The sequence below is a fragment of the Rhipicephalus microplus genome, chromosome 4, assembly GCF_043290135.1.
Source record: "Rhipicephalus microplus isolate Deutch F79 chromosome 4, USDA_Rmic, whole genome shotgun sequence".
Classification (NCBI taxonomy): Eukaryota; Metazoa; Arthropoda; class Arachnida; order Ixodida; family Ixodidae; genus Rhipicephalus; species Rhipicephalus microplus.
The window spans coordinates 165,969,769-165,985,787 of NC_134703.1; the positions used below are offsets into that span (position 1 = coordinate 165,969,769).

At 44.2% G+C, this 16,019-nt stretch overlaps 3 protein-coding genes across 13 annotated transcripts in view; 2 read left to right on the forward strand and 1 right to left on the reverse strand.

The window, feature by feature from the left end:
- LOC142813823 (uncharacterized) overlaps window positions 1-8,030 on the reverse strand; it is a 548,512-nt gene extending 540,482 nt beyond the window's left edge. For 4 of the 5 annotated variants that reach the window (XM_075891752.1, XM_075891749.1, XM_075891753.1 and 1 more), the window contains exons 1-2: window positions 7,873-8,030; window positions 5,746-6,028 (exon numbers count right to left, since the gene is read on the reverse strand). In XM_075891752.1, the coding sequence (XP_075747867.1) occupies window positions 5,746-5,985 (240 nt within the window). In that variant the 5' untranslated portion in view covers window positions 5,986-6,028; window positions 7,873-8,030. Of the gene's footprint in view, window positions 1-5,745; window positions 6,284-7,872 lie in introns of those variants that run through there. The other variant, XM_075891750.1, reaches the window with a different exon arrangement.
- Window positions 1-16,019, forward strand: part of LOC119172939 (uncharacterized) — a 1,216,589-nt gene that overhangs the window by 791,557 nt on the left and 409,013 nt on the right. The window lies entirely within an intron of this gene.
- On the forward strand, window positions 130-3,936 carry LOC142813819 (uncharacterized). The gene is made up of 3 exons (XM_075891730.1): window positions 130-1,182; window positions 1,752-1,869; window positions 2,265-3,936. Exons 1-3 carry the CDS (start codon window positions 130-132, stop codon window positions 3,515-3,517), a joined length of 2,424 nt encoding a protein of 807 aa, XP_075747845.1. The 3' UTR covers window positions 3,518-3,936.

Consider the following 16,019-nt stretch of genomic DNA (forward strand, 5'->3'; position numbering starts at 1 on the left):
TGGCGTTTGCGCTTTCGTGGATCGAAAGATTTCCACTCAAGCGCACGCTAATACATATCGATTTGTATTTTTTTTATTAGACTGAAGGCATTTTACCACAGTTCGAAGTGTACATTCTGTACCGCTAACATGTCCCGGACGCCTAAACGACGGAAGTTATATCTAGAGCCATCCTTCGATGGGAAAGAGCTGCCCAGATCAACGCGGTACAGGGCGTCTCGCCTCGCGACTGACACTAGCCAAGTGGAAAACGTGATGTCTGATGGTAATGCTGCTGCAGATGAACCTGCTGATAATTCGCCAGTTCGCGTCTGGGCAAACGATGAAGTCGACGAGTGCGAAGAGTCGGGACCGAGCGACGATGAGGAAGCCCTGGCAGAGAACGCAAAGGAGGATGATCGTGAAACTGATGGCTCCTTTGACTCCGATTTATCTGCTGAAGACATCGTGACCCTAGTCATGGACTTTGCTGTTAACTTTGGCCTGGCGTGGACACAGGTAGAACACCTGATGAAACTAGTCAGTTTTTTAATGAAAAGAAAGGATCTCCCTGACACGAAGTTTCTGTTTAAGAAATTTGCGGGAGTCTCCACTGATAGCATGGGCTTTCATTTCTATTGTCCCAACTGCATTTGCCTTCTCGGCGAATGTGACGGGGACCTTAAGAAAAGAAAAGAATTCAATGCAACATGTACACAATGCCAACAGTTGTACAGTGGAGATACCCTTACTGCGCAAGGAAGTTTTTTTGTGACCCTTCCCATGGGGCAACAGATTTCTTCAATTCTTTCGTCTCAAGATACTTCCAGGTCACTTAAAAACTCTTTAAATGCACTTGCACATCGTTCACACGCCGCCTCTATGACAGACTTTACAGACGGAAGTTTGTATCTGCACCAAAGAAAAGAACTGGGTCTTGGCGCTATGGACATCACATTGACCATAAACTCGGATGGTAGTCCTGTGTTCAACTCATCCAAGTTTTCGATATGGCCCGTGCAGACGACAATTAATGAGTTGCCGCCCGGATTGCGTTTGAAAAATGTTACTGTTGCTACACTGTGGTATGGACAGTGCCACCCAGACATGACATTGGTGTTGGAGGCATTCACGAAGCAAATGGACTCGCTTACCAGGAGTGGTATCGAGTGGACATGTGATGGAGAGACCTTTCAATCAAAAGTGAGCCACTTCTATTTCATTGCGTAGTCTCCTCCTAGCAAACTTAGTTGCATATTGTGTCCTTCCGCAATATTCCTTAACCAAAAACTAAAAAAAGAAACAGCAAAAGAGAAGGCAAATGAAAACTTACTACTGTAGTGATACTAGTTTTTTTTGGCTTCATGAAAAAGCTTTCATTTTAGTCTAATTTAACTGCTATATAACGCTTTAAAAACTGAGCAATGCACGAAATATTCTTGACTTTTGGTGAAGTGCCTGATTTAACTATAATTCTTTTAAAATTATGTTACAACAAATAATGGTACTGCTTTAAAAATACATATTGTCAACACACAAGCATTTGAGCCAAGTTTAATACCACTGTCGCACAGCCACTTGAACTCACAATTGTGCCAGATTCAGATTGACATTCTACACCACGATTAGCCTCATTCTACTGCTTGCACAAAGTAGGCAATCGGGACCGAGAAATCTTATCCCGACCAGACTTGAGTATGATTGAATTTGAAAACCAATATAGCACTGTCCCATTTCTTCATTAAAACTATATTCTTTTTGTTACATTACAGGTCTATTGTTTCGCTGCTGTAGCCGATGCTCCAGCCAGGGCTCTGATGCAGAACACAGTCCAGTATAATGGATACTTTGGGTGTGGCTGGTGTTTGCACCCTGGCAAATGCATTGAAGGTAAGCAAACTGACTTGTGTACAAAAATATCTGACAGACTACATCCTGGATATCAGCTTCACAATCACTATTTTGTTACTGAAATTTGGTTTGTGCATTATTATTACATCCTACTTAATTTTATTTTCACGCATTCTTTTCTTAAAGTATTTTTGTCACACTAAAAGTTAACGTGCATTCAAGACATGCTAGCCTTCTTCTTTACTTTACAAACTTCTAGAAAGCTTCATGTGGCCTTCACATCTGTATGCATTATTACAGCAGTTAGGAGTACCTGACATTTGCAGGAATATTATTACCAGTTAGAAAAATCTAGTATTCATTGCTGCAAAGGTTTTTTTGCCCACCCTCCCGAGTTTTGTATTTAATTTGTTTCTATCATTTTTATTTTGCAGGAACAGTCAAGTACCCTATAAGCGCTGAAGCTCCACCCGACAGGACTAAAGAAGGGATGATGCAAGACATGGCTGAAGTGCACAGGACTGGTGTTAATGTGCGAGGAGTTAAAGGGCCTTCCCCATTAATTAATTTGGTGGGGTTTGACATTGTGTGGGGCTTCACGCCTGATTATATGCATGGGGTTTTACTTGGTGTCACACGCCAGTTTATGGAGCTGTGGATGTCTGGTGTAGGCGCTCCATATTATATAGGGTCGCCACAGTTGATTAGGATGGTTGACGAAAGGCTTTGTGCCATTAAGCCTCCTCAATGCATCACGCGCCTGCCAAGATCTGTTGAACTGAGAAAGTTTTGGAAGGCAAGCGAGTGGCAACAGTGGCTGTTGTATTACAGCCTTGTTTGTGTTCACAGAATCTTGCCTGGCAAGTACCACAAACACTTTAGCTTGCTGGTGAAAGCTGTATACCTCCTACTTGGAGATACTGTCTCAGCCAAAGACATCAGGGATAGTACTGAGTGTCTTGTGCAATTTGTTATTCAAGTCCAAGTTCTCTACTCTAAGAAGGAAATGACTTCGAATGTACACTTGTTGTTGCACCTTGCAAAAAGTGTTACAATGCAAGGGCCACTCTGGGCACACTCTTGCTTTGTCTTTGAGGCGGGCTTAGGAAAGATTAAAAAGCTCGTCACTTCCGCTAAAGGAGTGCCTCACCAAGTGATGAGCAGAGTGCTTATGGCCAGCAAAGTTGGCGCACACAATGCAGCCGCTAGTGAGCAAGTTAAGAATTTCTTGTGCTCTGATTTGTGCAACAAAGAAGAGTCGCTGGCCCTTTTGGGAAAACCAAGAGCTGTCAGTGAGTCCATTCATAGAATTATTGAAGCGCAAGTCCCACACCAAATCACAGGGCCTGTTGAGGAATATGATAGAGTTCGCATCTCTGGACGCATGTTCCACAGCGAACAATATCAAAGGCCTCAAAAAACTAACTGCACAGCTGTACGACTGCGAGACAATATGCATGCTAAGATCCAGCATATTGTGTCAGTTAGCTGCAGTGACAGAAAAAGGATTTATTTTGTGTCTAACAGCTATGTTAGTTCTCTGTGTTTCGGCACAACACACATTTCATGTGTTCAGAAGTGGGTGGCACAGAATGTCGTCGAAGTGGACAGGCAGGCAGCTCCATGCCTGTGGATTGACTGGAACGAAAGGCAATTTTTTTGTAATCTTGCCAATCGTTTCCCATAAAAAGATTACCTGATTTTTGTTTGCATTTAGCTTTTTGGAAAATTTTAAAGGTGTCATGTTATACTTTTTATGATAAGTGTGAACGCACTCGGAGTTGCATGTAACTGACATGCTACACATTTAACTACTGCCTTGCTCATGCCATGCCAGCATGTCCAACATTCCCTATTATTTTAGGTTGTTCTTATAAGAATGTGGGCTCAACTCGGTTCTTATGGGGACCATTTCAAAGGCACTTGCACATTTTCCAGGCGAACCCAATGATTAAATTCACTACTACTGTTCTCAAAATAGTACTCAAGCAATCCCTTTTGCTTGTATTATTATATGGGTTTAATCGTGTAACCTTTGGTTATGTTCCTTTGGATGAATGTACTTGTATGAATAAACCTTTCGTGCTGTTCAGCCACATGGAATAAGTCACAAGCCATTTGCTTCTAATATAGTTGTGTCTGCAGCATGTCGGCAGTAGTCTCAGTTGGGATAACTGTCGGCACTACCCCACATTTAGTTGTTGCACGGAAGTAACCGCTGTACTGCACACAAGACTATTATGCTCCAACAAGATGATAATATTAATACTCGGGCGTCAATCAGGCCGTGATGGATGTAAAAAGATTGACAACAGCTGTTTGATATTAGTTCAATGTAATTATGCTAAAGCGTACGACTGAGTGCACTGTGTTGCTCAATTTCGATATGAAATATTTCACAATAATAGGATTTTCAAAAATACGAGATTAAGTAAAACTGTTCAGATTATTCTAATATCGAGGTAAACAATGTAAAGAGGCTGACATCTAAAGAAGAAAAAATAATTCATTTATAAACCACAACTCACCATTTGCAAGATGACAGTTACTCATTGTAATCTATTCTAATACTGGTCCTTTAAAGTACTACTAGGCTGGTAATACAGTACCCTACAATGAGTAGGACAAAAAACCTATGGATAAAACCAATTCCTTCAAGTGCAGCAGTGTGTCACATACATCTAGTTCAATTTTTTTCTGTTCTTTCACTGTAACGATTCATAAAACCAAAAAAAACTGGCAGCATTTCTATTTAGGGCACAACTTGGACCATTTTCTTCCAATTGAATTGCTTATGGTTTTCAGCTGGGCACTGCTTCCAGTTCAAGGGCATGCTCATGAAATTCCTGTGGTCCCTGTGGGTGGCCAGTTGAGTTGGGACATGTTGGTAACTGGAATCAACTGGGACCAGTTGCTAACTGGAACCAGTTTCAACTGGGACCAATTAGTTCCCAACTGGGACCAGTTGCTAACTGGGACCACTTGCAACTGGAATCAACTGGTACCAGTTAGTTCCCAACTGGGACCAGTTGCTAACTGGAACCAGTTGCAACTGGCATCAACTGGGACCAGTTAGTTCCCAACTGGGACCAGTTGCTAACTGGAACCAGTTGCAACTGGCATCAACTGGGACCAGTTAGTTCCCAACTGGGACCAGTTGATACCAGTTAATACCAGTTGAAACCAGTTAGATTCCCAGTTACAGATTTTCACTAACCTTGACATTAATTTCTCCTCCAAACTTTTCTGATCATTGTTAAAACGCAGTACATGGACTGAGATCACCTGTCAATCTCACTGCTTTCTGCAGAAACACACAACTTGTGTACTGTAACTAGCAACTGTTCCTCAGTTTTCAGGTTTCTCTGTTAGCTTAAAGAAACATGGGGTGGGGGAGAGGGAAGCAGAGTCTTTGCATCAACAGGTCCGGCGGGCTGCACCAACTGTGAATACAGACGAGGTGCAATGAAGGTGTCACTTTTGCAATTAAAATTTTAAGAGTTAGTTGCCTTATACCACAAGTTTATGGTAAATGCAGTCTCTACTCAGGCTGCTAATGTACGCTACCCCCAAAAAAGGTTGGGAAAAGCTGAAAAATCAATGCATCCATAAAAAAAAACTTTTGCACCCAAGATTCATTAGTGCTATAGGATGCCCTGCAACCGATTTTCACGAGAACACCTAACCTCAGCATTAGATCTGAAACTCCAACTTCCCAGCACAAAAATGGGCAAAAAAGCAGACACAGCTGGTTATATTTGAAGGAGCATAACAACAAAAAAAATTGACTATAAGAATGCACCACAAGCACGTCTTACTACACAGGAGTGTTCACATGTACGGACGGCATGAGGCGGAGTCCAGGGGCCGTGATACGAGTGCCCTGCCTCAACATCCTTGTCCACCCAAACTCACCATGGTGCATGCGCAGGAGTCTCCAATTTCCACATTGCAGTGGACGTGTTGGTGCAATGGCTCTACAGGAGCGGCGTTCCCGTGAAACCGGCAGCTGGCAAAGCCGGAGACCAGGCTCGAAGAAGTGGGAGGTTGAGGGGCCACCCCGTACGACTGAGCAGGGTAGCCGTGCATGTGGCTCATGTGTAGCCGGCTACTCGGCGATTGCGGCAGCGAGCATGAAGGCGGGCCCCTGTGCATGCCCCCGAAGCACTGCTCCCTGCCAGGAGGGAGGGGACGATCGCTGCACACAGGACATTACTCGTCGCACACACTGTAGTGAAGGAAAGTGACACATAAGCATGAGAATGAATGGCAATGATTGGCAATGAATGGCATGAGAATGAATGGCAATCTTGACGATGCAAATTATTTGGGCGCACACAAAATATTCTCACAGTTCGGTATTCGTATGCATATTTGCAAAGTTCACGGATTTTGAATTCGGGAGGCTTCCAGATCGGGAGGGGGTCGTAAACACCGCTGTTGTGGTCTTATAATGGCTTGGAGTGACCAAACACGTGAGGGTAGGGCTTCCCGGTAGAAGGTGCGAGTCTCGAAGGGGGGCGAATTTGAGGGTATCTCCAAAAATATTGCATGATCAGAACAACTATCAAAATACGTTTCTGACGAAAGAATTGCATATGTCTTCCTGGGACATACGTGAACGCACGAGATGGTGCAGATGGCTGCCAAGGAAGCGTGGGTCAAAGCTTTGCTTGAGACCAATTGAAAACTGAATGCCACGCACGCCAAATCACTTCTATTCCTTCTTACGTCGTTATTGCCTTTCATCTACTGCTGCGTTAACCATGTGCCCTCAACTAGTAGTCACTTGTGATGATCGCCTTGCAGAGGCTGTAGTTTCTCGTGTGGCAATTACAGAAAATGGTGCTGGCTGTGCGTGCCTTCAAAACCAAGTAGGGTGTGTGAATATTTGAGTTGCGAATATTATTTCGCATTGGATTCAATAACCACATACAGTTAAACTTGGACATAATGAAATTACAAAAGTCTAGGAAAAAATCGTTATATATACAATTTCGTTATATGAAAGGTCCGTAAAAAAAATTAGGAAAATAAGCGCAAAAATTAGTGAAAAGGGAGACTGAAGACAGTGCTAAAAGAAAACACTCATCTTACAGTAATAAAAGCTGCGTTATTATTGACATAGCAATAATATGGACATTCTCGGCGTGTTTTAGTCGTCCCGGCCATGTTCCCTACAAGTACAAATTGAAAACATGCCCCTGTGCATCGTAATTTTTCCGAGTCGGCAAAAGTGCACAAGCGCTGCTGAAGCAGGATAAAATGAGTCGGCCTATCCCTATCGCCTGGAAAGTGAATAAAATAACATCTCCCACATATTAGAACTGCCGTCAAATCCTCAAACAGAAAGTAAACCACCTGTCTTGAATGAGCATGAAACAATGCAGGGAGTGGGATCATGTAGCTATGATGAACTTGGATTCAAGTGCAGTCGCTATCGCTAACATGCATGCTATCTCGGTGAGTATCGGTGCGGTTTCAACGCGTAGGGACTGTGTGAAAATAGCACTTCACCCTGGAGCAGCCATATTTGCATACACAAGCAATTTGTAGGAGTTCTACGACATTGGACCCAAAAGAGTTGACTGCCAGACTTACTTAATTTCCTACACGATTGTCGGAAATGAAGAAAAAATCACAGTTTCACTGCAAGGGCAAAGCAATGAATGGATAGCAGCAACTTGGAATGTAACGCTGAAAACGGCAAGCAGATCGAAGCGTGCAGCGTGCTGCTCCCGCACAAAAACAACATACACAAGACGACATTAAACTAACAACATTTACTGCTCGACACTTAACACACCATTTAAACAAAAACGAGGCATGAAATGTCATCACAGGTACTGTGCAAACTAACAAGTGACCTAGTCGTTCGCTGTTTTTAAAAACAGCACTCTTTTCGCAAACAGTGGCTGTCCAGCGAGCGAAGTGATCTTTGAGTGCCCGGCAACTAAACGCAATAGTTCCGGTCAAAGTAGAAGGCGCGCAATTCTCCCCATCGAAGGATAAGCGTGCGCGCGCAAAAGATGCTCTGCCTACTTCAGTTTCTGCTGGGTTTTCAATGGTGCATGTTGAGTTCTCAGTCAAGCAACAAGGAAAAAAAAAAAAAAAAACAACGGTATGCCAAACCGCTGCGTCGCGGTTGGATGTGAGTCGCATCTCGCAATTTAGTTTTGTTTGTTGGCACACATCGCAGCCATCAACGCATCTGGCGGAAGTTACGTGCGGACGTCGCTATAATTTTGCCCGTAATGTCGACATCGGCCTACCTGTGTTTACAAACATAAGATGGGTCTATAGGCTGCCTCCACACCAGCAAAATAATCTCAAAGGCGCTACGGAAGCTATTTTTCTTAAAAAGAAGCCTAGCACACGCAACAACGGCAACGAAGCTGCTAGCCTACACATCATTTGTAAGGCCTGTTCTAGAATACGCTAACACAGTCTGGTTTCCGCATACAGTGACTAACATAAAAAAACTTGAATCAATACAAAGAAAAGCGGTGAGGTTCATTCATAATAAATATAAACGCACAGACTCGCCCACGCATCTTTTAATGAAATCCGGTTTGCAAAAGCTATCCACAAGAGCGAAACACGCTCGCCTAAAATTCTTATTTCAGTTACTGAAAAATAACTATCGAATAGATATTTCTAAGTATATTTCGTTTTCCCAGGCTCGACCTACACGTAATAAGCATGCGCACACATTGACAGAATATGCATGTAAAAATGACACGTTTAAGTATTCTTTTTTTCCGCTCGCAATATCAGAATGGAATCAACTTGACGCTACTATCACCAACATCGAATCACTATCGGAATTTATGGCACAAATAGAAAAAAATGTGTTTGCGTAAGAGGACCTATGTATGCAAAGTCACCAACATAGATTTCTTCATTTCATCTTCTAGAAACTTTCCCATTTACGTCAACTTATTGCTCAATGCCAGAAATGTAATCTTATTTACCCTAGTCTTATTCCAGCCCCCACCGACACCTGTACTATTATTATTTATTTTCTTTTTGCTTTTTTGTCATTTCCCTTGAACCTAGCATGTGTTAGGCGTTTTTGTGTAAATTCCACTGAGTATGCTGTTCCTTAACCAGCATTTTGTTTGCCTTACTGTATGCTGTATATATCGTGCTTCTTGTTTTTTTTTTTTTTTTTTTTTTTTTTTTTTTTGTAACCCACATATGCTGTAATTACGCTACAAATGTTAGTGTATGTTTTAACTCACTTGTTTTGCTTTGATTTTTTTTTTTTTTTCCCTCTATTTTTATTGCCTGTACTGAAAATCATTGTACTGCCCAACTGCCACGCTCTCGAATGAGAGTAGCAGTATTGAAAAATAAATAAAAAATTTATTTAGGCCTCTTCGGCACAGACACCCCTGGGGGGATGCAAACTGCTGAACAACTTGCGTAGTACAGTCAAGCCCGCTTATAACGAACATGAGCGCGACGCGGCATCCGTTCGTTGTATCCCAAAGTTCGTAATAATTGAAACACAGCTTTTAAAAAAAAGTTTCAAGTGAAAACACAAATTTTTTTGCCCCAAAAATTCCGTGATGCATGTGTTTCGAAGAGCAGAAGCGATAAGAGTGGTCTGGAGTTCATTTAAAATGGCAGGGTGCTCGTTCGCCGAGGCTCGTGGCATAAGCTGCATGAGGCACTGACTCCAAAGTTTCGACGTTCTCGCAATCCGATTCCTCCAAATCACTCTCACCACAAACTTCATTGACAATGCCCAAATCTGTGCACGGTACGCAGTGTTGGCACCATCATCGGCCATAATTAACCACCGCAAAGATGTCCCACCCGCTCTCCCAGGTCGGAGTCGACGACGCGCTGCCACAAATCGTTGCCGCAGTTCGGAAGCTTCAGGCTCGGCATCGGGCCCGACGTCGACGAAGTCGGCCTCGCAAAAACAGCTTCGCGCGCATGTAGTTGTCACCGTCGCCTACGAAATATTCATTATCTCCACACCTGAATACCGGGACGCTCGAAGCGGCATGATGGCTGCCAGGTGGTCAACAGCTATGAGCAAGCGCTCCGCAACGTGGCAGCTAACACGCGGATCAAGCCAAGCGGTCACACTTTCGATGTTTTGTTGAGCGGCACGAAAAAGCGTGCTAGTCCTCTTGTCGGCCGTCATGACCACACACGCAGACCAAGAGTGAGCAAGACGCACACACGCGACACACATGCAAGAATGCGTGGAACAGCTCTAGGCCCGGTTCGAGTCAGAAAATGAAAGTAACTCGAGCCAGCATGGCGTGCGTCGCAGAGCGGGGGAGACGGGCGAAGGAATTGTGATAAAAAAAAAAATTGCCCGCAGCTTCCCTCGGGGGAACACTGAGGAGGATGCGGAGCATATAATTGGTTAACGGGGTGTTAAAGTGCGACTTACTTGGGTCGATTGCTAAATTGGTTAACGTGGTTGTAGGAGGGGGTGTTAAACGAGTGAACACGTACACACGTATGCGAAAGGACGGCGCTGGTCGAAGGGACGTCGATCATTGTGTTTGTGGATTCATTTCACCGCGACCTTGGACGTCGACGCGCCGTACAAACCAACCGACAAGCGGCAACTGAGCGAGCGAGCGCCGACCTTGAGTATATATACAGCACGACGGCGCATGCACTGTCAGCTGTTGAATGTTCTCGAAGAAGAAGCGCGCGCGCGGCACAGATGGCGACGGCGCGACGGCGCATGCGCTGTCAGCTGTCGAATGTTCGAGAAGGAGAAGCGCGCGCGGCACAGATGGTGAACGACGGCGCGACGGCGCATGCGCGCGCGTCAGCTGTTGAATGTTTGAGAAGCGGTGCGGACGGCGCGGACGGCGCACTACAAGGCGCGAGTATAAGATGCTTCCGCATCTAAAAAGAGAGCAGGCTTGCGAGAGAAGGGCAAAGAGTTGCATTAAAGAAAGAAGAGAATGCGGCAGAGGGCGACCTTGAAAACCAAAACACACGGGAAGGAGGCAGGTTGGGTAGCTTGCTTGAAAGGTCCGCGATACTCGCACGTAGAAAACTTGGAAAGAGTGCCTGTGCGCGCAGAAGTCAAAGCATGGCCGCCTGGATCGGTGCGCACGGCAGCGTTCGAAGAATCAGCTGCCATGGTAAAAAAATCGTTGTGCTGCTCCGGTGGGTTTGCGTGGCCTCACGAACTTCGATACTTCGCGATTCGTTCTGCGCAAATTAACAGCGGTTTTTGCGCTTCCGCACGCGCGCAGAAGGCATGCTGAGCCAAGTGTGAAGTGAGTGAGAAAAAGTCCTATACAAGAAACGAATCGTAAATTATCAGAGTTGGTGGGGTAGCGTACGCGCGTGCACTAGACGCAGACTATCGGATACAGTCAGTGGCCGCCGATGTTGACAAATGGTCTGGTCACTCAAGGCCGGCGACACCAACGACAGTACCAGCGATCAAAACAGGGTAGATGGCCGAACGGTCTTCGAAAGATTGGCGGCAGTGTGAAAACACGGGCCTTTTCTGGCGAACCGGGGGCTCAGAGTAGCGGGGAAGACAAAGGATGCAGGGGTGCGTAACAAAAAGCACCCGGGGCATGAGAAAGAAAACAACTTTCCTTCCTCCATGAGTTGGGGAGAGTGGCAACTAGAGGGTCACAGAGGCTGGGTCAGCGTTTAACGATAAAGATGTATGGGCACCTCGCCAATGCCTGATCAGTGGTCGAAATTGGTTTCCCGGGAGGTCGGCAGACCGCTGACTCCGTTCGCTGTAACCGATCAGCGGCGCTCAGAGACGTTCGTTGTAAGTGTGATTTTGTGCCATTAAACCAATGTATAGTTTCACGGTTGCGCGGATATTGTTCATTTTAAGCGAAAGTTCAATTTAGGTGGGGCCATTATATGAGAGCTAGACTGTAACACAATTGTGCCAATGCCCCATTTTCATAGCCTTCGCCTTACTGCCAAGAGAGTTGTCCCCGAGAACAGATGACCGTGTAACACCACCATACTGAACCGAACTGAACCCAAATGCCCGAGACTGTGAAAAGCCAATTCACTGTCCTGATCATAGTACAGTAAAACCTCAATGATACAGACCTGCTGGGAATGTGCCATAACTACACACTAAATGACAGTGAATAATAATCTCACGAGTATTATTACGGAGTGTGCAGAGGATGTTGGAGGCACGGTAGTTAGACAGGACACTGGCAAGCTTTCCTATGAAACGAAGAATCTCATTAGAAAGCATCAAAGCATTAAAGTCTCAAGTACAACAGACAAAATAGAAGTGGTAGAGCTTTCGAAGTTGATTTATAAGCGTAAGGTATCCGATGTAAGAAGGTATAACATGGAGAGAATTGAACACGCTCTGAAAAATGAAGGAGGCATCAAAGAAGTGAAGAGGAAACTTGGGATAGGCAGAAATCGAATGTATGCAATAAGGGACAAAGAAGGCAGAATAATTACCAATATAGATAGGATAGTTAAAATAGCAGAGGAGTTTTACAGAAATCTGTACAGTAGCCGGGACAACCACAACCTTAATACTATAAGAACTAGCAGTAATCCAGATGACACCCCACCAGTAATGATAGAAGAAGTCAGAAAAGCCTTGGAGAGCATGCAAAGAGGCAATGCTGCTGGCGAGAATCAGGTAACATCAGATGTGCTGAAGGATGGAGGACAGATTGTGTTAAAAAAACTAGCCACACTTTTAAGGAAGTGTTTCCTGATGGGAAGAGTATCAGGGTCTTGAAAGAATGCTAAAATCGTCTTAATAGATAAGAAAGGAGTTGACAAGGACTTGAAAAATTACAGGCCGATCAGCTTGCTCTCCGTAAAATACAAGCTATTTACAAAGGCCATTGCTAACAGAGTTAAGAAAACATTACAATTCAATCAACCAAAGGAACAAGTACGATTTCAAATAGGCTACTCAGCAATTGACCACATCCATACTATCAATAAAGTTATAGAGAAATGCTCAGAATATAGCCAATCACTATACATAGCCTTCATTGATTACGAAAAGGCGTTTGATTCAGTAGAAATATTAGCAGTCATGCAGACACTGCGGAATTAGGGCGTCGATGAAGCATATATAAACATCCTGAAAGAAATCTACAGGAGCTCAACAGCTACTATAGTACTCCATAAAGAAAGCAACAGAATACCAATGAAGAAGGGTGTAAGGCAGGGGAATACAATCTCCCCAATGCTATTTACCGTGTGCTTACAGGTTTTTCAGAGGCCTAGAGTTGGAACAGTCAGGCTTAAGAGTTAATGAAGTAACCTTAGTAACCTGTGCTTCGCCGATGACATTGCATTGGTGAGTAACTCAGGGGACGAATTGCAACTCATGATTACGGAGTTAGACAAGGAGAGCAGAAAGGTGGGTCTTCAAATTAATCTGCAGAAAACGAAAGTAATGAAGAACAACCTGGGAAAAGAGCAATGCTTCAAAATAGGTGATAGTGCACTTCAAGTTGTAAAAGACTATGTCTACTTAGGGCAGGTAATAATCGCGGAGCCGGACCACGAGATTGAAGTAACTACAGTTGAATCTAATTAATTCGAACACGCTTAATTTGAACTTCCGGTTAATTCGAAGTCACAATAAGGTCCCGTCATAGCTATGTGTATTCCAAAGGGCGAAAACACCCGGTAATTCGAACGCGCAAGCACTTGCGGCGGTTAATTCGAACATACTGAACTCCGAAAATGCTCTCGGCACCCTGCCTGATCCCGCGGCGGCACCTGCGACAGCTCAACGCTGCGCGCGAAGAAAACGAGAAAAGGCTTCGGTGGAATATTTGCTTTCTCTCAAATGCCGATCTACAACGCGCCCATGTCACGCTTCTCCTTTTTCCGTCCCTACCACAAAAAGACCTTTCTCCTTCCAAGGCCACGCGCGAAGAGAGAGAGAGGAAAAAAGAAAGAAAGCTGTCGCAGGGTTGTGTGGTTCAAGGAAAGGAAAAAGGCCCTATCAAAGGCACTACTATCTGCCGCCCTTGCCCCTTGCGGGAGCACGGCTCTGCGCCTTGAGGAAAAGAGGGGCATCTCGCACGCGGGTGCAACGCTGCCCCCGTTCTCGTCCCTGCCACATAGCCCTTCACCTTTTAACAAAGGCGCAAAGACAGCAAAAAAAAAAAAAAGCTGCCATGAAGTGTTGGTTTTCTGTTAAATGCCGATCTGCTTCTTTCTGCGTGGAGACGCTTCTCCTTTCTCGGCATGTGCTGGCCATGCTGCGGCTGCGTAGCAGAGAGGCTCCGCTATGCAGTCGCTGTTGTCATCTTTAGAAAGTGTTGGCGCTGGACATTTCTGCGTGCAACTTCTCTTGCCAGGAGAATGCTGAAGCCAAAGCAGAAATGCTTTGCAAGTTCGCTGCGAGTAAACGTGTGCAGGCGCGCATCACCGACTATTTCAATTAATAACGGATGTCTTGTGATTTGTGAATAAATGTAAGTCTTCTGAAATTTCCCCCTCGTGTGTTAGCTCAATGCACATGCGCCACTGCATGAAGAGACCTCTGTTTATTTAGCTTTCATTAATTCGAACTTCTTTTAATTCGATTAAAGTTTCTAGCCCCTTCGGGTTTGAATTATCGTGATTAGACTGGAGAAGAATAAAAATGGTGTGGAGCACTTTTGGCAAACACTCTCAAATTATGACAGGTAGATAACCGCTATCCCTCATAAGGAAGGTATTTAACAGCAGTATCTTGCCATTACTAAGCTACGAAGCAGAAACCTGGAGACTTACAAAGAAGGTTCAGCTTAAATTGAGGACGACACAGCGAGCAATAGAAAGAAAAATGGTAGGTTTAACCATAAGAGACAAAAAGAGAGCAGAGTGGATTAGGGGACAAACGGGGATTAAAGATATCAGAGTTGAAATAAAGAAGAGGAAATGGACATGGGCCGGGCATGTAGCGCGTAGACAGGATAACTGCTGGTCATTAAGGATAACTAACTGGATTCCAAGAGAAGGCAAACAGGTTAGGGGGAGACAGAAGGTTAGGTGGGCAGACGAGATTAAGAAGTTTGTGGGTATAAATTGGCAGCAGCAAGCAAGGGACCGAGTTAACTGGCGGAACATGGGAGAGGCCTTTGTCCTGCAGTGGATGTAGTCAGGCTGATGATGATGATGAAATGGCAGTATGCACTAATAGCGCGGTGGTAATTCAAATCTCTTGGTGTGCGTCAATGCTTCAAACAGAGATAAATGCTGTTCAACAGCAAATATTGCCTAAATGTATTCAATACAAGGTCTTCTTTCTTTTTTCTTTTGCCAAAGCAGTGATTCAGGGCCACTCGAGCTACCATCCAAAAGCATGCAGTGGCAACACCAACGAGTTCAATGCATCGAACGCGTCATTCAAAGGTCGCAGGTTCAATGCCTGCTCATGGCAAGTTATTTTTTCATCCACTTTTCTTTCTTCCCATTTATACACTAATTACTTCTAAGAATATCCCCAATACATTCCTAGGCGTAATTGTCAATTCGCATTATTATTGTTTCTAACAAATTAAATGAGCCCTCAATTACCTTTTTTTCCTTCATTCATATTGAGGGTTTCGTTCTGGCAGACTTAGTGCTTTCAGGTGGTATGCAAGTGACCATTAGTCACCTGCCAGCTCGTAATAAGATCACGCGCTATGCGATACCAATAGACAAAAGATGAGCGTGTACCACACTTGTTGCAATGACAACAGGCAATGATGACTGATATTCCCACGTTTAATGAACATACATACCTCATAAAAAGGTAATGGGGATGCCTGCCATGTTTGCTCAGGTGGTTGAGCATCAGACGCGTTATTTGAATGCCGCAGGTTCGGTCCCAGCCCATGGCAAGCTATTTTTTTGTCCACTTTTTTTTCTTCACACTTACACAATAACTACTTATAATAATACGCCCTATAGTTTCCTTGACATAATTGTCAGTTCTCATTATTACTGTTTCTAACAAAGCAAATGAGCCCTCAAGTCTACCTTTCTTTCTTTCATACTATATACTATGTCACACTATACGTACGCAATTGCTGAGCAGGTACACATCTTCAAGCTCTTTTTGGGACATGATCACCTCCGCGAGATTTCACATATAGCAAAGCTTCGTTAATTCGAACTCGGTTATTTCGAAATATCACTTAATTCGACGGATTACCGCAGTCTCGTATTTCGCAATGTAAGATTATGTGGAC